The sequence below is a fragment of the Neolamprologus multifasciatus genome, chromosome 5, assembly GCF_963576455.1.
Source record: "Neolamprologus multifasciatus chromosome 5, fNeoMul1.2, whole genome shotgun sequence".
Taxonomy (NCBI): Eukaryota; Metazoa; Chordata; class Actinopteri; order Cichliformes; family Cichlidae; genus Neolamprologus; species Neolamprologus multifasciatus.
This window is the reverse complement of record NC_140443.1, coordinates 30,844,461-30,869,993: the sequence shown is the minus strand read 5'-3', so window position 1 is coordinate 30,869,993 and position 25,533 is coordinate 30,844,461. Positions and strand designations below refer to the sequence as shown.

At 41.8% G+C, this 25,533-nt stretch overlaps 1 protein-coding gene across 6 annotated transcripts in view; it reads left to right on the top strand.

The window, feature by feature from the left end:
* Positions 1-25,533, top strand: part of frmd4ba (FERM domain containing 4Ba) — a 47,170-nt gene that overhangs the window by 18,461 nt on the left and 3,176 nt on the right. For 2 of the 6 annotated variants that reach the window (XM_085159613.1, XM_085159617.1), the window contains exons 2-23: positions 3,686-3,751; positions 3,860-3,954; positions 4,101-4,193; positions 4,465-4,549; positions 5,843-5,899; positions 6,284-6,306; positions 11,155-11,238; positions 12,007-12,072; positions 12,661-12,718; positions 13,146-13,232; positions 18,048-18,124; positions 19,398-19,536; positions 20,684-20,825; positions 20,924-21,057; positions 21,137-21,253; positions 21,643-21,871; positions 22,011-22,067; positions 22,156-22,291; positions 23,109-23,270; positions 23,366-24,126; positions 24,230-24,356; positions 24,733-24,975. In XM_085159613.1, the coding sequence (XP_085015739.1) occupies positions 3,686-3,751; positions 3,860-3,954; positions 4,101-4,193; positions 4,465-4,549; positions 5,843-5,899; positions 6,284-6,306; positions 11,155-11,238; positions 12,007-12,072; positions 12,661-12,718; positions 13,146-13,232; positions 18,048-18,124; positions 19,398-19,536; positions 20,684-20,825; positions 20,924-21,057; positions 21,137-21,253; positions 21,643-21,871; positions 22,011-22,067; positions 22,156-22,291; positions 23,109-23,270; positions 23,366-24,126; positions 24,230-24,356; positions 24,733-24,975 (3,038 nt within the window). Of the gene's footprint in view, positions 1-3,685; positions 3,752-3,859; positions 3,955-4,100; positions 4,194-4,464; positions 4,550-5,842; positions 5,900-6,283; positions 6,307-11,154; positions 11,239-12,006; positions 12,073-12,660; positions 12,719-13,145; positions 13,233-18,047; positions 18,125-19,397; positions 19,537-20,683; positions 20,826-20,923; positions 21,058-21,136; positions 21,254-21,642; positions 21,872-22,010; positions 22,068-22,155; positions 22,292-23,108; positions 23,271-23,365; positions 24,127-24,229; positions 24,357-24,732; positions 24,977-25,321; positions 25,470-25,533 lie in introns of those variants that run through there. The other 4 variants (XM_085159614.1, XM_085159615.1, XM_085159612.1 and 1 more) reach the window with 4 other exon arrangements.

The following is a 25,533-nucleotide window of genomic DNA, read 5'->3' as shown; positions in this document are numbered from 1 at the left end:
ATGCGTGGTTCCTGGAACACCTGAGCGCTGTCTGCGTGGTTTACGTATCTTACTTTTATGGACGTCATCTGGGCAGACTCGGGTTTCTCTCTCAGGTTTTGCTCTTTCCCTGCATGCTATCATGTGAAGGTAAAGTTCATTTGTGTCTTTGAAAGAGCAAACAGAAAACCTGACACTGACTTCTTTGAAAAGGAGTTCTGAAAAAAGACAGGTATGACTCACATCCCTTTAATTTTAAAGCAGCGCTATTTTCATTTTCATAGTACTTGAAATTGACTTCCTCAACCCCCAAAATGCACATAATACAACAATTAAATGTAAGCATTCCTCTATGTCACTGAAAAGTTTGTTTCCTAGAATTAATCTCTGAAGCATCAAGGTGGGCCTGTCTGTGTAGCTTTCAGTCTGTATTATTTGTTTAACCTCTTCATATATTTATAATATTAGAATTTTGTTTTCCTTTGTATAACCACTACTTATCCATGTCAATACAGCCTGTATTATTTGAATGAACTGATAACTAGATTGGGAAACCATGGGTTAATTTAGTGAGTTGATAACCTGATTTTAGTCATCATAAAGAACGATACAAGACCATGTTTCTGCTGTGCACATTATTTTATGGAGGACAGGATACCGTTATAGACACTTTTAACAAATAATTAAACATTGACACGGAGAGTAAAAACTTATGGATGAGAGGCTTTGTGTCCCACACAGTTTTAGATAGTGAGCTCACTTTAACGACTGGCTGTGAGTTTAAAATCGGACCATTATCTAAAGACCTTTGTCCCTTTCTTTCTGTTTTGATGTCCCCGGCTTACAACAATACAGCATTGATAGATAGGCTTTTGGAAGGACTGTGGCTTGGACAGCAACAACAACTCATAAAAGGGTTGCTATAGTGATTAATCCCTGTTTAAACAATGGACATTACTGTCATCTACTATAATTCTTATTGAGGCAAATCTTGTTATGTGTGGAGTTCAGGAGAGTCCTGAATGCAAAAATGTGGCTAACAGGTAATATAACAATATCAGCTTTAATACGACTTACCAAAACTGTTGCAAGACACAGTTCAAACATAAACCAGCAGATCAAACAGCACAACACCAAATCGGAAAGGCAACCGTACAGGTGGCCAGTAAACAGATAAACTGATGACTAACAAAGGGAGGACAGGAGTCTAAATACACAGGGAATTAATGAGACTCTGGTCAACACAATCAAGAGGCATGTGACAATAACAAGGCTAGAAAAAAAACCCCAACAACAACAAAAAGCGGGAGTAAAAACGTGACATGATGCACACGAAAAGATAAGAAAGAAACACTGACAGACACAGACAAGAAAGCCCAGGAGACACAAGACAAAAGAGAGCAAGACACAAAGAAGTATGAAAAGAGAACCACATAATGGGCAGACCACAACAAAGCTGCCAAAGATGTGTTTCTCATACAGTCGAGCTGCTGTGATTCTTTATGTTTGTCTTTGGCAGAGATTCAGAGGCTTAAACCTTTGGACACGTGCACAGTAGACAGAGGAGGTCGTTTTAAAATCTGGAACTTTACAACTTTCAGCAAAATTATGGCACAATAAAAAGTTAGCATGACTGTACACACAACCGAACACACACATCCAGCTGTCTCTGGAAGCGTAAGTCTCACTGAGGTTTTGGGGGTTGAAAAACAGCAGCTTGGAAAAGCAGCCTGTGCTGTATAAAAGTGAAATGACTGCTCTGTTGTGGTGCTGAGAACGATATGTCCTAGTACACTTAAGGTTAACACAGTGCCAGAAGACGTCATCCCTGCCTGTGGTCTCCCTCAGTTATCTCCAAAGAAGCCAACTAGCCGAATGTCATGTTTTTTTGTTTTTTTGTTTTGTTTTTTTTTGTTTTTGTTTTTTTTTTTTGGGGGGGGGGGGGGGGGGTAGCTGAAGTTAGAGAAATAAAAGGTAACCTGAATACATTTGTTGGCAGAAAGCAGCATCCAGTTAACATGCAGTTAGCAGATCTTGACATTACGGGTTTGCCTAGTGTTGCTGAGATCAGATAGTAGGAAAGTACTGCTAACTGAACTAAGTTGCCCATCTCATAAAGACACTGTTATTGCATTAAAAACATTGTTCAGCTCAACCCAATTTCCTTTATAAAGCACCAAATCCCAAAAGTTGTCACCTCAAGTAGGGTAAAGACCCTGCAATGACCGAGAAAAAAACCCCAACAATCAGACAACCCCCTATGAGCAAGCACTTGGAGACAATGTGAAGAAAAAACTAAATTTTAACAGGAAGAAACCTCCAGCAGAACCAGGCTCAGGGAGGGGCAGTCATGTCCTGCGACTTGTTGGGGGTGAGTGGAGGAAGGCAGAACAAAGGACACTGTGCGAGAAAGCCAGACTTTCAAAATAAAAGATGAAATAGCATAGTGTTGTATAAACACGTCGAGAGTTCCAATGATGAAGAAATGCTCAGTGTGTCATGGCAAGCACACAGCAGCTGGGGCCTATTACATCTTAACTAAATGATCACCTGATTGTGTTTGCTGGCGCTTCTTCCCTCTAGTGTGTTTCACAGGCTCAATCTACTACATGATATTACAAAAACCACTTTGAGCAGGTCAAACTAAGAGGGAATGAAGTTTTTGAAAGATGAAACAACATTGAACCATGTCAGTGTTTCAGCTGTGCTTGTAGTTGAACTTCCTTTTGACAGTACCAAGCTAGCTGCTTCCCATTGTTTCCCATCATCATGCCAAGCTAAGCTAGCAGCTGCTCATGGCAGCCTTATATGCAGCTACTCTACAGACAGGAGTGTTTGAATAAAGCCTGCAAATATCAAGTGTGTTCATAGTACATTGTAACAGACCGATACCTCCACTAGCAAGGAATAATATATGTTAACACAAGGAAATAAATATAGCAGTGTCGCTGCATTCCTCAGTGCTACATAGAAATCCCTTTTCTGTATTAATGGCACTTGGAGTGTGCACATCTCAAATGATCAGAACCAGATCAAAGTGTTGGTGGCAGCTCAACACGCTGAATTAAAAAATTAAATTATAAGTTATCACAAGACAATAATGTTTACGGTGCTCTGCAGTGAAAGACAGTTCTGCTGACTGCAACATAATGAGTCTTACAAACCATTCATCATAAACAATAGACTGGGAATTCAATTAAACTCTGGAGGAGGACATCATTGTCTTTCACTGCTCTTTCTTTACAGCAGAGGAAAAAGTGGGATGACGACATCTTAAACGTTTTCATAGGACTAGTGTTGATGCAGAGGAAGGATATGTGGGTGAAAAGGACACACCAGCAGACAGGATATGGGATCCTGTCTGGCGGCAAAAGAATCTCCAACTCTTTTTCTGAGATTCACTGTGGCCTTATAAAAAGCAGACAGACCTGTGGCCAAAGTGTTGCCAGTGGACTTTTAAACAATAGTTTTCAGACATGTAAAGAGAATGATCTTGTGAAGACTTTGATCTTTGGGAGCGTGGGTCCCAAATGGGTGCTTAGCTTGTGGATTTTCTTACCTATTCACTCCTTCATCACAAAGCCAATCGTGACACTGAAGAGGGCCTGAAACAGTGGAGGCACAGCTGAGACGCACAGGTGGATGTGGAGACAGTGAGGTGTTCTGGTGTTGTTTTACAGGAGTTGTCTTTGTTTCTCCCCTCTAGATGACAGAGGGCCGCCTGTGCCAAGTTCACCTCCTTGATGACCGCAAGCTGGAGCTGCTGGTTCAGGTACGTCCCCCTTTTAATTTATTTCACATTGTATTTATGGTGTTTTATGTTTAAAAAAAAAAATAGTAGTTTAAACTGAGCTCCTGCATATTATTTAAAACTTTACAGCCCAAGCTTTTGTCCCGTGAACTGCTAGATCTGGTAGCGTCACATTTTAACCTGAAGGAGAAAGAGTACTTTGGATTGTGCTTCATAGATGACACGTAAGTACATTTCCAAATGTGTACACTTTAATGCAAAAGTGCACTTGAGGAAAATTTACTTTAACAATAAAAGGGAAATAAATGAAAAATAGCTGTATTGCAAACATGATTTTCTTTTTTTCCTTTTGCAATTTATCCCTGCTCAGTGGCCAGAGTAACTGGCTCCAGCTAGATCGTAAAGTCCTCGATCATTACTTCTCCAAGACTTCAGGGCCTTTGGAGCTCAAGTTCCTTGTGAGGTGAGTGAGTGTTTTACTGGAAGCATCAGCCTATCATGTCTTATTGTTCTACACACTATAATAATGAGAGCCCCGTTTTGAAGCAACATCCACTGTTTCGTCATGACCAGCAGGTGGCAGTAATGGAACATGGTTTAAATCCAGCTGTATGTCTTCCAAACAGCATTACTGTATTGAACATGATGATGTGCTTAATGCTCAAACACTGGCTGACTTGCACTGGCAATCTGTTTCTAGTAAGCCTTACTGACCCAAAATAAACTTTTCACAGGTTTTACATCGAGAAAATCACCCTCTTGAAAGAGAACACAACAGTGGAGCTGTTCTTCCTAAATGCTAAATCTCTAGTGTTTAATGTAAGTGTTTGCGAGCAAAATGTGTTTTATATAATATATATGAGCATAGAAAATCAGCTCACAGCAGGCTATGTAAAGTTGTTACATCTGAAGCAAAATATATAAAAAAAACAAAAATTTTATATATTTTGTATGAGGGTATCCAAAACTGGCATTTTAATAAATTGCACACAATAGCTGATTGCATTATGGGAAGATGCATAACAGCTCAGGGTAATTTAATTTTGAGTAAATGTTAAGAAAAAAATCTACATGATGCACATTTTAAAAATAAAACATGCACAATCTTTTCTACAGAATTAATATTGCCCATTTTGATTTCCTATTGTTTTAGCATGACAAATCACAAATCCCCATCATTTTGCTTCAGATGTAACAACTTCACATAGCCTGCTGTGCGCTGATTTCCTTTGCTTGTGGTTCTTTACACTGAATTGTTGTGCCTACGTAATATTTATTCATAATATACTGTTATATCTCTTAGTAGTCCCTCTACCACCGCTCAAGAGCAGAATGCTGCTTTCAGTGGCAATTGGAAACCACCTTGTGTTGTTCTAATTTACTAACGGTGTTATCAAAGTCGAATGTTAATGTTTAGGGTACATTCAAACAGAACAAAAGGTTTCAACGCAGAAATGAAAAACTCAGAGCTCCGGAGTCACTTTCCCTTTGTATTTTAGTTAAATTGTTTATATATAAAAAATTAAGCAAAATTATTGTGCTACTTGCTGACAAGAGTTAGTAAACGTTAATAGATACTGGTGTTTGATTATGTTTAATCATTTTGAAATAAACTGTTAAATGTGTGAAGTTCTGCGCAAATTTGCTAAAAGAGGACAGGGGAACGTGGGGTATACGAGGAGCACATGAAGGCAGCACGTGATCAAACGTTGCGGTTGCCGTTTTTTCTTTTCGCGGGGAGAGCAGACTGATCTCCATGGGAGACGCAGACTGTTGAACCTGCTTTCGGACCGTACCACTTTGCCGAAGGGGCAGCAACTTCAGTCAGGGCATTAACCCAGGCTCTCTCTGCACTCCGGTGTGTGCGTTACGTTTTAGAGTAAACGACAGGATAATTCGGGGACTGAAAAACATGTTAAATCCTCTTCACGGGCAGTTTTTTTTTTGTAACACGGGGTTGACTTTGCGAGAGTGGTTCAGTCGGTAACGGTGGGACCGAGGTACGGGACGGGAAGGTTTTTCTCTCAAGTCAAGTGTTTCAAACGGGCTACACATTGTCTTTTTAAATACCCTTGCCAATTTTTTTTCTTCTTCTTTTTTTTTTAACAACAGGAGACCATTGAAGTGGAGAGTGAAAATGTGTTCAAGTTAGCCGCGTTCGCATTGCAGGTAAGAAAGAGTTTGTCGCAGCCTTTCCAGGCTAAAGTGTTGTCACTCAGCCCAAACGACGACGCTCGGTGGGCTCGCAACATTTGAAAATAGTTGTCTCTTGAGGGGGTGGGGGGGCTACAGTCGGAGCTGTTGTTAACCAAACTGTGCCTTTTTATATCAACAGTGACGTCTAAAATCACCTTATGCTTCGACTACATGCTTGCTTTTAGCTATTAGCTATTGAAATGAATGAAATTCTAAATTAAACGTGTTGATGTTTACTATGTAATGTTGCCTTTGTAGTGACTGACCTCTGCGGTAATGTTAGCTGCTAGCACAGTTTATTAAGTCTTGACTTTTCTAGCAATATTTTCACTAATTTCTTTGTTTTCCCATTTTTAGGAGGCCAAAGGAGATTACAGCAGGTAAGAACCCCTTGAAATATTGCCTGGTTCAAAGGTCTTTATTACATCAAGTTGATTTTCATTCAAAACAGTACTATCTGTTGAAATTTAGAAAGATGTTTTGATGTATTGGATAAACGGATTTCCATACACATTTTATAAGTTAAGTTCTGCACTTGAATGCAGGCTTTGTATAATCTATAAAGTATTTGTTCCTGTCATCTATAAAGGAAGCAGAGTTTGCCAAGTTCATTGGTCAGTTCTGTTTGTTTAAACGATGGCTGTCTGTTAATGTACAACTTGCTGGCTCAGATTTTATATTATGGTGGACTTATCTGAGTTAATAATTTTCTTTTGCTTTTCTTTTTTTTCTGTTTGTTGTTGTGGCATTTACCTGAACCTCATGTGGCTTGGCATTATCCACATAGTGCTTTCAAAGACAGATTTACTATTAATTCCTGCCTTTGCGTATGCATATGCAATGATGCAATGTGTTTATGCTCTAAACATGTGGAACACTTTACAGATTTACTGTTTGGCATGTAGTGATGGCGTCATCTCTTAATAAATGTCACGTACCCTGACAAACATGGCCTGAATGACACATGTACAAACATGGGACGTAGTGTACACAATTGGGTCGATGACACTAGTGGGAGATTCTGTTCCAGAGCTCAATAATCTGTTCACTAGTTGTGATAATGCTTTCATAGTCAACTTGCTCTCAGAAGCCTGCCTAGTGATAAAGTGTGTGGAGTTTTTTGTTTGTTTTTTTTTGTTTTTTTCCCCCTCCAGTCATAGAAGTGAAGGACATTTGCTGCCACTAGTAAACACTGGCCTGTCTGATTGAATGAGCAAGCAGCTTGAAGCAGCCTGAACCTGCATGTGTTGTCTCTTTGCTTTGCCTCTAAAGGCCTCTCTGTCCATTGTGCAGAAACAAAGATTTGTGCTTTGTAAGGCGAGTGCGCTTGTGTTGTTTGAATGGCGATATATATGCAATGCTGAAAATGCAGTTCAACCTCTTGTCAAACCTTTGCCTTTGTTCTCCTGCAGAAAAAATGGAAAAACACAACTTGGCTGCATCTGCTTGTGCTCATTAACTTGTTCCATTTTCTTACAAGCGCGACTGACTTGATAAATATTAATTACCATTTATTATAGCTTCAATGCAGATTTATTCCTCTTGTGTTTTGATTTCAGGCTTGTTATATCCTTAAAGTGTAACATGCACTTTACTGTTTGAACTTTCAGTTCATGTGGGTGTAGGGATGGGCTGTACTTTGCCCTGACTCTGAAAGCACAATAAAAGAAAACCGGCCAACAAATCTGGAAGAATCAGAGAGGGTGATGGGAAGTTTCCAAATCAAACAGTTCTGTTTTAGTTTTTTGGGAGTTTTGTTAGTCTGTATTTGCAGGGATATCTACTTGCATTGTGGTTGCTAGATTTTAGGCTGTAAAACACAATAGATTTTGTTTACTTTACACATTATTAAATAGAATGGATTTCCCTCAGTGGCAAAATACTTTTTTCCTTGTCTGACTTGATCATAGCACCCCCATCCCATTTATCTACCACTATTATTGTCCTGGTGCATCCCCCACTTCTCTGTGGAAGTATTTCTCATCCCTGTCAGTGATCTCCTTTATTTCTACTCCTGTGAGAGAATAGGCCAAGTAAATCCCCTCAGGAAGCATATGAATGTGCCTCCCATATACTGTATCAGCGAAGGGTCCTGGAGCAGTAAAGATTAGCTGCGGAGGAGTCAGGGAGCCCTCCGCATACAGACACAGCTGCCTTAAGAGGGATGAGCCAGACCCACTGTCCAATTGCAGACAACTTGGCGTCAGGAGGACTCACTGTAGTCATGCTTTTGTTTTGGTGTGGGCTGGCCCCCTGCTGTGATTTGAATTAATGCACCATCAGGTCTCCCATTGTGTTCTGTGTTAGAATTCCTTTTCCTGTGCAGTATTGCATACTGATTCACACTTTATTGCTGTCCTCTCCGCACCTGCAGGTATAATTCACAGCAACAAGTTTCAGCAGTTCTCTGGGGTTTGGTGGAAGCATTGGAAATCACTGAACTGATTGATGGCTTTAATTATGCCTTACAGTTTTAAGAGCGGCTGGGGATTTTTTTCTTTCTTTTGCGTGATTGTAATTACCTTCAAACGTAATCTTCAGACATTTGTCTATTCATCTGTTGATGATTTCGAGTTAACTTGAGTGTCTGTTTAGTTCAAAATGTGCGGCGCATAAACCGGCATTACACCCAGACAGTTTTGGTCTTCAGTTCTATTTGCAGGTGTACCCTGTAGTTAGTGGTCGATTCACAGCAACCAGCTCTCTCATTGTGCTCCCTTCCAAAGTCGCCATGTCTCAGCCCTGTGGAACAGCTGACACATGAGCATTATCGCTCCCACACTGGGTAGGCTGCTCCGGGTTGGGCTGCACTGGGTGTAGGAATTGCCCCCACGCTGCATTCTGCGGGAAGATAACAGACATAGTAATGAATTCCAGATTGCTGACACGGCAGTGCGGCTGCAGAGTAGATCACCTCGACAACACCAGGCCCCAGCTCCCCATAAAATGTATGCCATCAAACACACAGCTAAGTGCCGTGGCAGCAAAACCTAGTGAACCTAGGAGAGGTAACTACAGGGGAGAATGAGTCAGGAGCCTCTGTCCTTGTGGTGGTTCACTCTTTTCCTTTGGTTTAGGGAGCAGGTTCGCATAGCTGGATTGTTAGGGTTCCGTCTTACCGTTTGATTCAATTACTCTCTGTAGAAGATGAGCTAAAGTGATGACCACAAAGTCAGCTTGAGGTTAAATGGTTATGATCTTAAAGTCATTCAATACTTATTTTCAAGGTTATTGTAATTTAGTTAGATAGCACAAGAGCTGAGGATGTTCTAATAGCTTTATATTAAATATGGTGTGATCTACATATTATAGGCCTGTCTGAGAAGACATGGATTGTTTTGTAATAGGACTGGCCCATACAGTACTTTTCAACACAGGCAGAGGCTGCCAAGTGCTTGTGAATGGCTTTTGTTCAGGTCTCCAGTGGACTGGCCCGCCAAGCCTGAGCCGTTTTTGTCTGACAGAAACTGTAGACCCAGTGCTCCCATCTACAAGAGGCTGTAGTGACTCATAGTTCAGTATCAGAGACCTTGACAGTCAGTAACACCACAGTTCTGTACAGATAAAGTGATTACAACAGTTGGTTGGTTTGTGCATGAGAGCACCCCTTCTTTGGCTTACCCGTAAAGAGGAATCGATATACTATTATTTACATGCAGTAAATTACATAACTGAAGTGGCTTACTGCAGAGAACCTGCATAGAACGGCTTTGATATTTTTTAAGAGATTATTTTTCTCCAAGCCCTTTGTGACTTAAAAGCTCTGCATGTGCTGTGCAAATTAAGTCTGGCAAGACATGAATAAAGCCCAAGTTTTGTCTTGGCGGGACATTATACTCTTTCTACCTCAGATAAGAAAGATGAAAACAATATCCTGACAGTGCACCTTTTCTAAAGATCTACAAGGGTGAGTTATTGCTGCCATGCCTTAAGATAGAAATCCAAAACACACTGTGAAAGTCTGAACATGTGGAGAAATGTTCTCGACACATTTTTAGACTTTGGGTTGAGATTTTTGCGTAAACACTGAAATTTGCTTTACTCATGGTCAACATTCTGGCTAGGGATGGGTACCGGTATCCGGTGCCATCATGGCACCGGTTCTGACATAAACGGTAGTAACCAGACCGAAAAGCAGCGCGCATTTCGGTGCTTTATTTCGGTGCTTTTTTTTCCTGAGCTGTGATACACTTTCTTCTTCCTTACATTTCTATTGGCGGTTGGCAAACAACTGAAAGGTGCATTACCGCCACCAACTGGTATGGAATGATACACTTTAGATTCTAGCCAATCATTTTACGTTTCGAGGATAGTAGGCGGGTCCAGGTACGTACGTTCTTTTAGAGCAGAGCTACAGATTAAAAATGCCCAAGGCAAAGCGGTCAAAAGTCTGGCTGTACTTCACAGCAAAAGATGCAAACTCAGCAGCCTGCAACAAGTGCTTTAAGCTGATACTGTCAAAGGAGGTCACACTTTAAATCCGATGAACCTAGCCCTGCCAGTGTAGCAGAAATGATGATGGCAGCAGCAGCCGTTCTTCTCTGCGTGAGTAGCTTAATGTTGTTCGTGTGTAATTTACGTTGAGTAAGCTAACCACGTTATTAAATTAATGCATGTAACGTGAACTAGCAAACACCATCATAGCTACATGCGGCTGTCTTCTTGTTTGATGGCAGATACTCCCTTCACCCTGGCCAAAAAGGCTAAAATGACCGAAGAAAAAGTGGAAAACAGCTAAACATGAGAGGTTTTTGGACAAAGTTTGTGTTTTTTCCATTGTTTAAGCACTGCTTCCAGCCAAGAGTGATACCATATATGCCCCATAGCTGCAGAAAAGGCTAACATTGTTATCTTTTTACAAAAAAACAGCTGAACATGAGAGGTTTTTGGACCAATTTTGTGTTTTCCATTCTTTAAGCACCGGTTTGGGCACCGTTTAAGCACCGGCACCGTTTCAAAAGTACCGGTTTGGCACCGGTATCAGATAAAACCTAAACGATACCCATCCCTAATTCTGGCACAGGCCACTTACTTTAAGGCCAAAACAGGATACTTTGGACTTCTAAGCACGATTCCCATGCATAGGAAGTCTTGTACACTATTGTGTGTTGACAGGCAATAATCGGTGCAGTTTTGGTGCTTTACTGTCACACTGCCAGCAATAAAGGATAGCACAATAACTTTTTTCTGTCACTGTAAATTAACAGAATTTTTTTTCCCCACTCCAGTGCTGAAACTGCTACATTAGACCTGAAACAGCTACCAGTCCTGCCCACCAGAGTATTAAGGGAACACCCGTCTCTCAATTACTGGTAAGATATCTGAGATCTTGTGGTCTGAGAAAACCACAAAATGCACGAGGATAATGAATGATTAAGTTGTTTTGGATTAGCACCAAAGAAACTTAGGTTTCAGCCAACACCACAGCCCCTTTCTTCACAACTCTAACAAATCTGCTCACTGGTCAGCAACGCCTGGTTGAACCCAGCAGTTAACTCTTCTGATGAGCTTTTTTAGGTGTCAAGGTTGAATGCAGACCTAGTCTCTTATTGTCAGAAGCTTTTTCCTCTGACAGGGTGACTCATTAGCGTCTGGGTCGTGTTAATTACGTTTGCTCATTAGTCCTGGAGAGCACTGGGAGGTGCTGACAGCCACAGACTGTCTGAAAGATCACTGTCTGCCTCTTCAATCCACTTTGCTCTTGCTTATCTTGGTCATCTGAGGCTGCTACAGTTTCTGAAGTTGATACAGCAGTTCAATATCTTATTGTAAAATTACATTGTTATGGTGCTTGGGTGACCACATGTACACGTCTGTCGTTCTCGCTTTCTCTGTGTGTTAAGTTTCAGTATGTTTGCAGTGTGGCTGTTAAGAAATGATTACAATGGGATGTAAATGTGAGGCGTTTGCAGGAGAGGTAGACGAGAGCCATTAGCAAGCCAGTAGGGCAGACTGCATTTTCTGCATGAGCAGTCAGAAAGTGTGTCGGAGAAATGGCCCTCGCACAGCAATCCCTCTGTGGCTTCAATATGCTACACTTGATGGATTATTCATTAAATGTTTTATCTATCCATTTACAGTGAGGAAAAAGTGATTGAACATTACAAGAAGCTGATAGGACTGACCAGAGGGCAAGCCATTGTTCAGTAAGTCATGAAAACAACGTGTGTGTGTGTGTGTGTGTGTGTGTGTGTGTGTGTGTGTGTGTGTGTGTGTGTGTGTGTGTGTGTGTGTGTGTGTGTGTGTGAGAGAGAGAGAGAGAGAGAGTGAGAGAGAGACTAAAAATGATTTAAGGCTGAACTTCTCTTCTGCATTACAGCAGCTTCTACGTCAGGTCTTACTCTTTAACTTAACATGTCTGCTCTGTGGTGGCTGTTGTTTTAAGAGGTGACTGTCACCATGCCAGAATGTGTCATTAATTAGAGGAGGTGCTCTTAGAGTGGGCAGTTTGCCAGCCAGTCTTGGGAGAGTGTCAGCCCTGCACTGTTTTTCCCAGGACTGTAATTCTGTGCAACCCTGGGTCATTTACACTCCGATGATTTCTGCCCTTGAACTGATCAATGGACTCTGTCACAGCCCTGAAACAAATCGATCAGGTTGCCACTTCAAATGATTGTGGCTTCTCAATGGCTGTAGCTTAAATCCCACTCAGTCTGTTGTATTACAGCAGCCAGATGACAGTGATGAAGTGTAAGTGGCTGAATTCCTGTTAACCTGTTCCTCTTTCACTGAAGGTATCTGGCCCTGGTGGAGTCCCTGCCAACATATGGAGTCCATTATTACCCAGTGAAGGTAATGGCAGTGCCCTGTGTCATACAGTAGCTTAACATTAAAACAAGCTTACGTCTACATCTAATCTAAACGCATCAATCTAACCCCTATTCCTACTTTTTTCCCCCATGATGGTTGAAATGTGAGCTTTTTGATTCAGCTAAGACAGCAATCTATCCATTCAGCTTTTCTCACTTTCTTACATTCATGCACAGTTTTTTCCCCTTACCAAACCTAATTAAATCAAGGTGTGTGAGGAGATCAAACAGCAGTGTTGAAGTTTTAAGAGCTTAAATGTATTTGATCTCTTCTTGAGTTGCAATTGTTGTGAGCCTAACAGGGTAATTACTTTGGTAACAGGCCTCTTTCTTTTTTTTTAGACACACCAATAAAGTTACCTTTAAGGAGTGAAAGTGTGGTTTATTTGCATGTGTGTGCTTTCCTGCAGGACAAGCAAGGAATACCGTGGTGGCTGGGAGTCAGCTATAAAGGCATTGGCCAGTACGATTGGCAGGATAAGCTGAAACCTCGACAGGTGGGTTGACTTCTCGTTATAGCTGCTGTATTTGCCACAGTTGCTCTTCTTTCTCTTGTCCTGTCTTTGGTGAAGGTATACTTGTACTGCATTCATCTGTTAGATGAATCTACTTTGCCAAATTGCATGAAACTTTATGGAGACACAGAGCCTGGACTAAAAAAGGGATATGTTAAATTTTGGTTTGGATCTGCGTTCCTATTTATAATTTACTTGTTTTACTTGTTTGTTGCTTTTGTTTGGTTTGTAAAGTTACTCAGACTAGCTTAGGGTGTGGGCTTTATAAATAGACCTGGCTTTCTTACAAGTGCCATTTAATACTTGATCAAGTCACTCATCGAATGTAAAGTTGAAAGCTCTTAAGTTTGTGGAAGTATGATGCATTGAGGGTCATTGAAAGGCTTTGTCTGATGAAAACTCTGCTTCAACTCATGTGTTTCTTGCTGGCTGGTTAATGATCCATCCAGACTGTAAATAGGTGTAATTAAGACTCTGGTTCCCATGCCAGTCAGGAGAAAGAGGAACACAGATAGGGGGGGAAATATTTTGGAGTGTCAGTATGTGCGTAGTGCTTTCAAGGCTGCAGGAGTAAATACAGTATGGACCAGTATTAGCAGGGGTGGAATGCAGAGTGGTATGGATTATAAAATCTGCTTGCTAAGTTTAAGTGGTAAAATACACAAAGACCTACACTTTGAAAAAATAGTGTGTCATAGTCCTTTTTTGATTAATTCTAAAAATGTATCACCAGGCCAGTGTGTTATTAAAGTAAATAAAAATAACAGCTCTTGCAAAGCAGTTTTTTCTATAATTTGTAGCTTACTCCAGTTATATAAGATTAGTGGCTTTAAAATTATACTTATAACTTGTACTGAATTTGTAGTGGTGTGTGTCTTAAAACATCACTCTGGTAATAATGTAGTTTGTATAGTATCCATTGCAGTTTAAAGATTCCCTGCTTATAGGGCAAACGTTCTTAATGTGTAGCTGTGTCCGTGATTGTTGTCTCCTTTGTCTGGGAGGTGTCATTTAATAATGTTCTACCCAGGCATTTTCGCTGGCCTCTTTCTTTAGTCTCATCATAGCTGCTTTTATACAGTATGAACCTGTTGACATAGCAGGGTGTGCAGTACTGAGGCAAGGCATTAAAGGGCAGACGCACAGCGTGGCTCTCCCAGCAGTCCTATAGGAGAGGTAATTATGGTGCTCCAGGGAAGCAGGAAAGCTTTGGGACCAGAGTTTTCTCCTCGACAGCCAAGTGGATAGGTAGAATTTGTATTTTGGGATGTTGGAAATGTTCATCCAAAGCAAGACTGCCTTTTCTAAGTCTTCTACTCAGGGCAGGAGCATAAAAACTTCATAAGAGTTTCCTGTTGGGGGGCGGAATGTGGCTTTTTTTCTTCTTAATAACTCTTTTTGTTGTTCTTGCTGGTAATTAGAAGTCTCGGTTTCCCTCATTTTCCTTTACCTTGAAGGGAGGTCTCTATATCCGGGTAGTATTCTTGTCTTAGTTCATAGCCCTTGTATTCCACCCATCCCATCCCTCCTTGCCTCCTGCCCATCCCCTCTCAGCATGCTACATTCATTATGGTAATTATGTGTGTGTGTGTCTCAGAGGGAACACAATTGATCAAACAAAACAAAACAGTTATCTGTGGATGTGGGTGAGGTGCTGGATTTTAGTATTAAGGGGAGGTCAGTTGACCATCACGGCAGTTTTAAATGTAATTTTCAATTCTGTGTGAACATTTTCCCTTCACAACAATGTTGCTTTGAACAGTTTTTCATTAAATAGATAACAGAAAATTAGTACTTGCTGCCATTGTTGTAGTGCTGATTTAAAGAGGACAAAACATTTGCTCAGTGCCGCTTTTTTATTTTTTGATTGTATAAGTCTAGTAAAATTAGAAAGCAGCAATGATAGCTTAACCCAATATTATCTTCTTTCCACACACCCCACTTTGATCACTTTTAACTGAATACCCTGAAACTGAAAAGGCCCCTTTCCCTGCTGTGCTTTAGAAAAGTGACATATTTAGTAAAGTGAATACTCTCCCGCTTCCATCATGCATACATAATGGAACTGTATATAAGCATGTAGATAACACCCACTGATTATGTATCCCAAAGATCTGAATGTGGAATGGGAGGAAAAAGATGCAGAATTGTAATTAGGAAGCCTGTGATGCTTTAATATGGAGCAAAACTGGAGTGCCACAACTGTTTCTGGGACTCAGGCAGATGGCAAGTCGACATTTAATTTCTTCTTAAATTAAACCAGGAGTCAGTCTCTCTCTCTGCGTCACTTGGGCTCTCTCCCTTCATGTAATGGGACCGCATGCTGGTCCACACGTACGATGAGCCAGCAGAACCAAAACCAGTCTTCAGGTCATTACGAGACAGTGTCAGCTGGGGGTATAAAAGTGTTCTCACTCTCTGTTCAAGAAAAATAAAAACTGAACAAACTTCTTTTCTATGGTGTGTGTTTTTGTTTTTTTGTTTTTTTTTTCCTATTTTCACTCAACTCACCTCACTCCTGTTATGAAATAAAACAGGATGTTTTTTGTTCCGGGAGCTACATTTTTATCAACTTATCACAACTTTGAGCTGTGTGTCATGTTGTGTCATGCCGTGGAAATGTACAGTGTTCAAGTAGAGCTTGGTATGTGACGTACTCTGTGATGGGTGTGGCAGATCTTTTTCTGTATTGGCATGTGAGTCAGGGCTCCTTTTTAAAATCCATGTATGATTTTTAGGACTTGTGGCCCTGGGGGTCCTTGTGCTTGTGGGTGTGTCTCCATGAGAACAGCCTGATCCCATCTGAAACCACAGGCATTTCTGGCACACTTCCACCTGTAATGACACATTTGGCAAAAACAAAGAAGATGACAGAAAATGAAGGCAGAAAATTTTTGTGTGCTGTTAATTCCGGTTAGTTTTCTGGTTTTAGCAAACTGATTCTGCTTTCTCTAAATGTGATCTGGGTGATTTCATGGACTGTTTCCTCTTTGAGAGGTCTCGTGATTGCCGAGTTTGAGGTGTGTCACATCTCTAACATTTTTTCGAACATTGGTTCTTCCAGAAGCCGCCTCAGAGTTTTATTATGCGCTGGCACACAGGTGTGGAGTTTCTGTAGCAGAATGAGTGAGCCAACACAAGTATCAGTTGTTACTGTGTGATTGATGCTAAATGGTGGTGACTAGACAGTGGTAATTTTTGTGAAGACCTCCACAAGAAAATGTGCCTACCAGCTGCTAGGAGTGCAGTATTTAGTGGAATGATCTGCCATGCTGGAATACCCTGTTTGAACTAAGCATTTATGTACAGTTTCAGTATTGTAGGCTCAGGTTGTGGGGCCATGATGTGTGCTCACTTGCTCTCACAATGGCAAAGAAAGCCACTGCTATTAATTATTAGCCCAAAGTTACTTATTGCCAGCATGTTTTCTTGGTGGGGGAGATGGTTGTAGTGGATTATTATACATGGCAGTGCTCTGTCTTCTGTTTACAGTAAGGGCGGCAGAACACTTCCCACATTTAGTGTGGGGCATTTAAATGTCTGTGAGTGACAGTAAGCAGAGCAAAGGTGAAATATCTGGTTCATCAAATAGTTGTGTACAACCTGCTTATCTGGTTTGACCAAAAAGGAAGAGAGCTGCGTAGAAGAGAAGGGAGAAAAAGAGAGTGCAGAGCAGTACTAAGCACTGGAGGCTGCACGAGGTGTCCCTGCTATCGTAGGAGGAGAGAGAGGTGGAGGAGGGGTTGGGGTTAAGGAGGGGGGGAGTGGCTATCTCAACCAAAACTCTTGCAACACCTATCTGGCTTCACAACAGACAAGAGAGAGTATTGTTCGAAGAAGCTCAAGCCCTGTGGGAAAGTCAAAGGATTCAATACAAGTCCAGAGAATTCCTCAGAGATTTGATAAGCACAGATACAACGTTCACGGTAAGCCATGTTGTGGTGTCCACTAGTTACCTGTCAGGCTGATTTAAATAATCTTTAAGTTGGCATGTTTTAGTATCTTTGTGCTCTTCTCTAGATTGTTAGTGTGCTGTGCTTTCTGTAATGTGTAAAGCATTGTGTCTGTCACTGCTGTGATGTGCTGTACTTGTTTTACTGAGAATAAACTCTGGAAATGGAACTGGATTCTTATCCCGAAAAGCATGTGTGTGTGTGTATATATATACGTTTTTGTACAATGGTTGAAACTGGCGTTTCAGTCCTTGTCTTGTGAGTTGGTATCAGGTAAAGCAGTTTCTATGAACACTGGCAGCCCCATTGTTTTGGTCTTATTATTATGTTTTTTCCTGTACGTGAGCAGAGAAGAGTTCTTGAAAGGCAACAAAAACTTTAAATCTGTTTGAGTTGTTTCAGTATCGGTAGAACAGATGTTTCTTCTGACACAGAGAAGTCGTGTCTGTTCTCTTCAACAAAGAGAAATGAAAAGCTGGCTTGCTGCCTGGCACAGTTTTGTTCCTGCAGTTGCAGCAGCTTCATAATTACTCTTTTGTTAGCCTGAACTTACACCTGACTGGCTGGCCCATTGAATCCCATTCATGACTTGAGCAGTTATTTTGTATACGTTATAAACCGTGTTCACAGGCAGGCTGCTGTGGCTGAATCTACCCACCTCTCTGCTTAGTATCTTTTGGTGGTATTGATTCCTCTTGTATGGAAAGCTTTTTTTTGTTGTTGTTGTTCATGTAATGTCAATCCATATTTCTATAGTGTTGTGTTGGCTGATGTGTGCTCAGTGATGTGTAATCTGTCTGTCCCTTCCCCTCCTTTCCGCCGAACCCTCTCTGTGTCTCTGCAGTTGTTTCAGTGGAAGCGGTTGGAGAATTTGTATTTCCGTGAGAAGAAGTTTTCAGTGGAAGTGAACGACCCACACAGGTCAGAAGACAAACCCACTTACTTTATCTTCACTTAACCTAATAGCTGCTTTTCTTGTATTCTGAAGTGTTCCCATTTTAGCAACTGCTCTTGCTTCCTTATCCTGCACCTTACACACTGTGAAGGTCATCTGCAGCCACTGGCCCATTTAGGACACCTTGTTAAAGCCTTTTAACATGTCTGTTAAATGAGTCTTTTCCTGCTGCTCAGTGGCTGTTTATTATTCTAAGGTTGTTATAGGTCCTCTGCCCTTAACACAAGCTTTAATGTGCCACTTCCAGCAGTTAAAGCCATTATTAAACCTAACAGACAGCTTCAGATTTAAAATTATTCCTCCTTTGTTATATAGCTGTTATGTATGTAACGGGTTCTGTAGTTGGATAACAAACACTGTTGCTGAACTACTTGAAATGCTTTGTTGACACTTGAGCCCTTACTTCCTTTATGTACCCATATAAATGTGTTATCCATGTTATCTCTCTGTAATCAGGTTAACTAGCTAGCAGCTAGTTTGGCACGCCTTTAAGCATAGAATGACTGCCTCGCATTCTCCATTTTTGCCAACTTGCTAGAGCTGTGTCTGCTAGGTCTTTAAAATGTTTCATCCACAAAAAAGCATGTTCTTTTGCTGCCAGTAAGAGCAGACTTTTAGGAGTTTCTAATGCTCTCTGAGAAACTGAGCACCCGGTGGATTAGTTTTTGATGACAGTGTCCTCACAAGAATAGGAGAGTCTGTAGTTGCACTATGCTGCGAGCTAATGTGGCTGACGTAAGCATTTGATCATTTGCCCACAGGCCAGAGCTAAGTGAACACCGTAATACTGAGGGACAATCAAAAATGACTTAAAGATTGATTTGAAAACAATAAATAAGAATTGGCTGTGGGTTACTGTTTTTTCTCCTTGTGCTATAGTGGAAGCTAAACTTGCTAAACTTATTTTTTACTGTCATTCCTTTGTAATATATTTTTGTAATATAAATACATGAAAAACAAGTTGATGAAAACCTTGTGCTTTATGGGATGATGTGACGAGTAGTCTTTTCTGGATACATACCAGATTCATACTGTTGATACCAGCCAACAGATCTTAGACCAGCATTGGTTTGGCTTATATTTCCTGGGACTATTTGGGGCACACTGGGCTTTAGGTACACACCCAAAATAAAATGAGGAATCTTTAAATGAACATATTATAGGCACTCGAATTTAAGCAATTAAACAGATTGTATCTGCAATACAGCACGTATTGGATGTCTATCTTATCTTCTACAGTAGAACAGTGACCAAGCGAACCTTTGGACAGTCTGGCCTGGTTATTCACACGTGGTATGCCAGCCATTCACTAATTAAAACCATCTGGGTGATGGCCATCAGTCAGCACCAGTTCTACCTGGACATGAAGCAAAGCAAAGTGAGTGTCTGCCTGTTTTTTCTCCTCCATGATTCACTTTGCTTTGTTCACACTGTCTGCCAGCTTTTCTATTGTGAAACACAAAGAAACAGTCTACACCAGTTTACCACAGTAATTTACACTGTTTGATGTGTTTAGAGAATATGCATGGTGGTTTCTTGGAGTAGAGTCAATCATAAGATTGAAGAGACCATAACGGACTTTTTCCTTGTTTTTAGTTTTTAAATTTTGAATGCTAAATCTTCTTGTTATATGTTTTTAGTTTGTCTTGTGGTGTTGACCTATTTTCAGTAGGCTGTAAAAGGAGTAACCTCTAGATGGATTGCAACAAAGAAAAGCTTGCCAGACTTTTTCAGTTTGAACAGTGACCGAATGATGTTTAAACGGTTTGTTGTCTCACAGGCTTTTACAACAATGACTGTTCTTCATGTGATACACTGCCTGATCCGTGTCCCTTACTCGTGACTAGTGTAAATATCTTGACTCAGAGTTTATCGAGGGCTTCCAGTTTTAAAGTAAACAGATTCCATGCCATTGAGTTTTATGTTGGAAGGTTGTTAGGTCTTAAGTGTAAAAGCTGTTATAATTCATGTAACCAGACCCTCTCTAATTCATTCCTGCAAAATGAAACTGAAAGTGCACAAAGTGCTTGAAATTGCACCCCAGGAAATACTTTTATGATGTTGTGCATATAGTATTCATTATAGAATTGTAGTATTTTACCTATTTTTGTTTTATTTGTAGCTTAAGGTAAAGCCACATGTGCACAAAGAAAGTATTTAGTTTGGAAAGCACAGAAAAGTAAAATACACTGTGAATTAAAAGCAAAGATCCTGGAACAAGTGTTCAACTCTTCCTGAAATGCACACTGGGCTTGAGCACTGAGGCAGGTGTTATGTGTGTTATGTGCATTTCATAGTTAAGATGGTTGAGTGTGTACGGTTGCAGTTATATGAAGTTATTCATCCATGTCTTGGAGGCGCATGGCATGTCAGGTTTGATGCCATGCACAGGAAGTCAATGAAGTCAATTGATGATAAATATTTAGCATGCCACTGCAGCCGTCACGATGCACTGTGCTATCAATAAAATTAAATACTATCGCCTTCCTTTTTCTCCTCCTAATCTTCTCTTTCCTCACTTACAGTCAAAGATGACCACTACCAGGAGTTCAGGAGACATCGCAGTAGACCTCACTGAGATCTCCGCCCCCCGGATCACTAAACTTTCCAGTATTGAGAGCAAAAATCACCTAATAATGGCCAGCAATGGAAGCCTCATCTCAACTGGTAAGCAGACAGATAATCAAATAATGACTTCTGTTCTACATCAGATTGATAGGTGATAATGTATTAATTTTTTTAAATTTATTTTATCCCTGTTCCAGGTTCTGCTGACTCTGAAGTCAGCGAGGAACAGAAGAAAGAGAAGATCGCTGAATTGAAAAAGAAGGAAAAGGAACTTCAAGACAAACTGTCAGCGAAACTTGAAGAACTGAAAAAGATCTGCTTAAGAGAAGCTGTGAGTGTCTGTCTTACTGGATTTGTTTCCAAAAGTGTCAAATTCTCAGCTGACTTCTGGCTGCTATTCTCATTTGCAGGAGCTTACAGGAAGATTGCCTAAGGAATATCCCCTGGCCACAGGTGAGAAGGTTCCTCAAGTGCGACGGCGTGTTGGGACAGCCTTCAAACTGGATGATCTTTTCCCCTATGATGAGGTGAATGCAGATATTTGTTTGTGCTGTGGTTTTGCTGTGTGAGGCTGCTGTGACACTTGAAACACCATTAGTGCCCCACTGTTGTTGTTTAGCTACGGCTCATTTAGATCAGCTGACTTTTTAAAGTGAGGCTTTTGGAGTTCAGTTCTTTTTTTGAGGCCTACATTGTGTAACATATCATATGAGACTCTTATGGGGAGCTGTACCTAGTTTCTGTCTTTATCTAAAGATGAGTATATAAAATTACACTAAAAGACTGATGTCTTTGTGTTTTTAGCTTTGAGTGCTTTATGTCTGTTTCTTTGTTCATATGGGTGCCTCTGCTCCGACAAGATCTGTGTTTTTTGGAAAGTCCCCATTAACTGTGTCAGTCTTGTGTTTTCCTACAGGATCCACATCTGAGGAATCTGGAGAGTCGGTTTGCCTTGCAGCAAAAGATTGTGGAAGCAGCCATGAAGCTAGCCAATGAGGCTGACCTGTGCAAGACTGTGAAAAGGAAAAGGAAACACAACTATCTTGACGCTATGAGAAACCTGGAAGAGATTGAGAAGCAGATCAACGACTACAGGGTCAAACAAGGACAGAAACCCACTCAGAGAGCCTCACTGATCTTACGAGGTAGATTTCACGAACAGTGGCAGTGACACATACTTGCATATCAGAGCTTGTAGAACATTAGTCATAATGAGACAAGACTGTGAATAATAATATCAGAGACATTTCTTAGAACACTTGTCTCTCTCTGTCCTCTGACCAGATGATCCCCAGCCTTCAGAACTCAGCTCGCTATCTGACAGCCTCACTCTGGATGATGGTTAGTGTGCTCAGTGTGCATGTGCTTCCAAATCCCCATCTCATTTATGAATGAGTTATACTTAAAACAATGACCTTTTCACTCCCAGATGATGAGCTTGGCTCCCAGAGGCAGCGGTCTCGTTCAGTCCAATACTCCCCCAGACCACACCACGCAGACACTCTGGATGCTCATTACAACAAAGACAGACGAGCCTCTGCCAATGACCAGCTCGCAGACAGCAGGTATGCGACCAGCACCCACACTCATGGAGCATACTTTATTAGTGTCCTAACACTGTGACTGAAGAAGAGACTGAATGTGAGCAGCTACACAACTCTGTTCAGACGCAGTATTGTCACTTTTTGGCAAAGCTCAACACACAGGCAGTTGGAAGTATGCGTGTAAAATGCAAGAAAATAAAAACAAAGATACATGTAGGCAAGTGGAGAGAACCGCTGGATTGATGGGTATGATGACTGATGACAGGGAAACATGGCTGAACTGTTTTTCTGTGGAGATACGCAATGCCTGTTGTTTCTCCAGGGGCCTGAAGCGTGAAGCTAGTACAGACCTGTAGAGTAGATCCAGAGCTACATTCCTCACAGTCAACCTCCTCCCTCCTTCTCCTGCCTCTCCAACAGTCTGCTTATCAGCCCAAACACACCGGCTTTAAAAATAGATGAAAAAACAACATGTCTCTGCCTGTAAAGGAGCAAACAACAATCCCAAGCTGAGAGGAAAAGGGAAACAGAAGGCGGTGCTGGAAATGTTGTTTAAACACCAGCTACTGCGTTAGTGTTTAGAGTGGTGCGGGTGATGTTTTACTCTCAGGTTCATTTAAAAGAAGGGGGGTAAAAGTCATAATGCTTGCTGCTGCATGAAAAGATTAATGGTCTATGCAGTGGAACTCATTCAGGTGTAAGGAATGACTAAAGTGCCGCAGTCGAGCAAACCCTGTTTTGTTTTGTTTTTTTCCTTTTTTTTTCTTCTTTTCCTAGATTTATTGTCGAGAAGATAGTGGTGTTAATCATCTGAACATATTTCCTATCTGTGTTCTAGATTATTTGACCAAGACCAGGAAGCGCACCATTACACTCACAATGACACCTTATCGGTCTACAGCAGCCCATGTAAAGCAGCTTCCAGGCAGCCACGTGATGCACGCAGCATGCCACCCACTCCCCTCCTCACCCGCAACGCATACAGCAGCACACAGCTGAGGTATGAGCTTTATGTAGTTCTGTCATTATTTTGAAGACCCGCTTCATAAACGGCTCTTATGCATTAAATTCACTAAACTTTAATTTTAATTGCAGATCAGAGGATTCTCCACAACACTTCCGCCAGCGTAGCGGGAGTCTGGAGTCACAGTCTCAGCTCATGATCGAGACCAAACCAACCATGCCAACACTGACTGTCCCGTCAGCTCGACGCAGCAACAGCACCGAAATGCTCGATGACGGTTCCTCCTACACAAGCCAGTCTAGTGTGGAATACAGCGTCCCTGGTAACCACACGCACGGGCGCAGAGTGCGCGGGCGCCACAGAAAAGACATGTACGCCAACACGGGCAGCATGCCCAACCTGGCTCAGCCAGACACTCGGTGCTATGCCTACCAGCCTCGGGCTCGGCCCACCACAACAGCCTACTATGTCACAGGCTATCCCAACTACCCAGAACCGGAGCCTTACTCCAATGGAGTCTATGTTTACGACAATGAAATGGAGGGACACTATAATGTTAACCCTTCCTACCACCACACCCAAACAGCTTATCAAAGCCACAGCGTGTATGGTCACTACGGTAATGACGAGATAGACGGTGCATCACAGAACGTGTACGCCACGATACGGCCATCCAGGCAGCGTCCAGTGCCTCGAAGCAACGAACAGATCAACAAGAACATCCAGAAGGCCCTGGTGGCTGAACACTTGAGAGGCTGGTACAAACGTAACACTGCACAAAAACAGGCTGCGTACGACTATGAGTATGACAGAGGCTCCCAGCAGAGTCTGGGCTATCCAACCACGCATGCACCACAAGCCTACAGCAGCAGGAACCTTTCCTACTCGTCAGGTTAGACAATTTCACAATGTCCTCTGAATTATGTTTCTAACACTGGTTCTACATGTTGGTGGGTTGTTTTCTGACTTGTACCATTTTTCTGCCATGTCCTCAGTGGCCTCCAGTGGAAACTGGCACAGTCACATGACCGGCAGTGCTATGCTGGAATATGACATGCCCGTGCATGCACCGCAGTCTTACTCTTACAGCACAGCCCCCTACGCCCACTCCACCCACAGCAGGTAAGAGGGAAAAAAACCTGGCCCTCAGCTCTTCTACTTATCCAATAAGCCACTCCCTGATCCTTCTTATCCTCAGAGTTAAGTGCTAGTGTTTAATTACCTAGAGGGGATGGCTACAGAAAACACGAGCTGCTATTTGGTGTTTTTATCCCTTACACCCATCAGCAACGTGAAATAATGTGTTGCCAATGTCATCTTTTCTTTACCTTCACCTATAAATTATGAAACTGAATCCACAAATAGGCCAGTGTTTAATTTCACAGCCGTATTCATTGATGGGATTAGAGGATCTGTGCTGCCCGCAGTCAGTTCCTCCTAAGAGCTTAAAAATGGTTCTGCTCTCCCTAACTGTCCACTGGCCCCTGCTTTCTTATAGATATGGCGACTCCTGGCACAGCCCTGATGGCCAGAGGCGCTGTGCCTTTATCCCTGCTAGTTCTTCCTCCTCTGGTTATCCTTCCACTTCCTCCCTGCCCTCTTCTTCCTTTCCCTCCCCCTCCCCCTCCTCCTACTACTCCCCTGGCTGTCGGGTCAGGCAGGTGGCCTCCAGCCCTGCGCAGCCACAATCCTCCAGAGGGCACAGGCTCAGTAAGGTGTCTTTTTCTAAAGGTAGCTCGTAGTAAGTAAACAGCATCGGCCAGACCCCATGCAGTTGCTTCTTTTAGTGTGCCCGCAGTCTGACTCGTGAGTCTGCTTGTTGATGTTTTGAAGTGAACTTTGCATTTTTGAGATGTTTGACTGATCATTCAGTGTCATGTCTGATACTGTGATTGCATGGCTTCCTTAAGAAAAAATATATAAATATGCTCGTCCTACTTCCTCCTCAACTGCCACATTGTCATCCAGTGGTCACATTTCTCCACAGTCTTCCTTTACTGTCAAGATTTTGTTTGTTTGTTTTTTCCCTCCACTCTTTGCCCATGTGCTTCCATTCACCACTGACCTTTGCCCCCTCTCATGCACAGATGTCTCCCAGAGTTTGAGTGGCGAGGATGTGATAGGATGGCATGCCCCCCTGGGTATTTAGAGAGGTGTGGTGGTGCTTCCTATGCTACTGACCAGGAAAATTATCCCCTCCCCCCCAATAATCAAAGTCACAGGAGAGAAGAAAGGGTGAGAAAGTGTAAAAACTTCCCCACGTGGTGATGGTGATGTGTTAATTTTTATGCATAGCAGG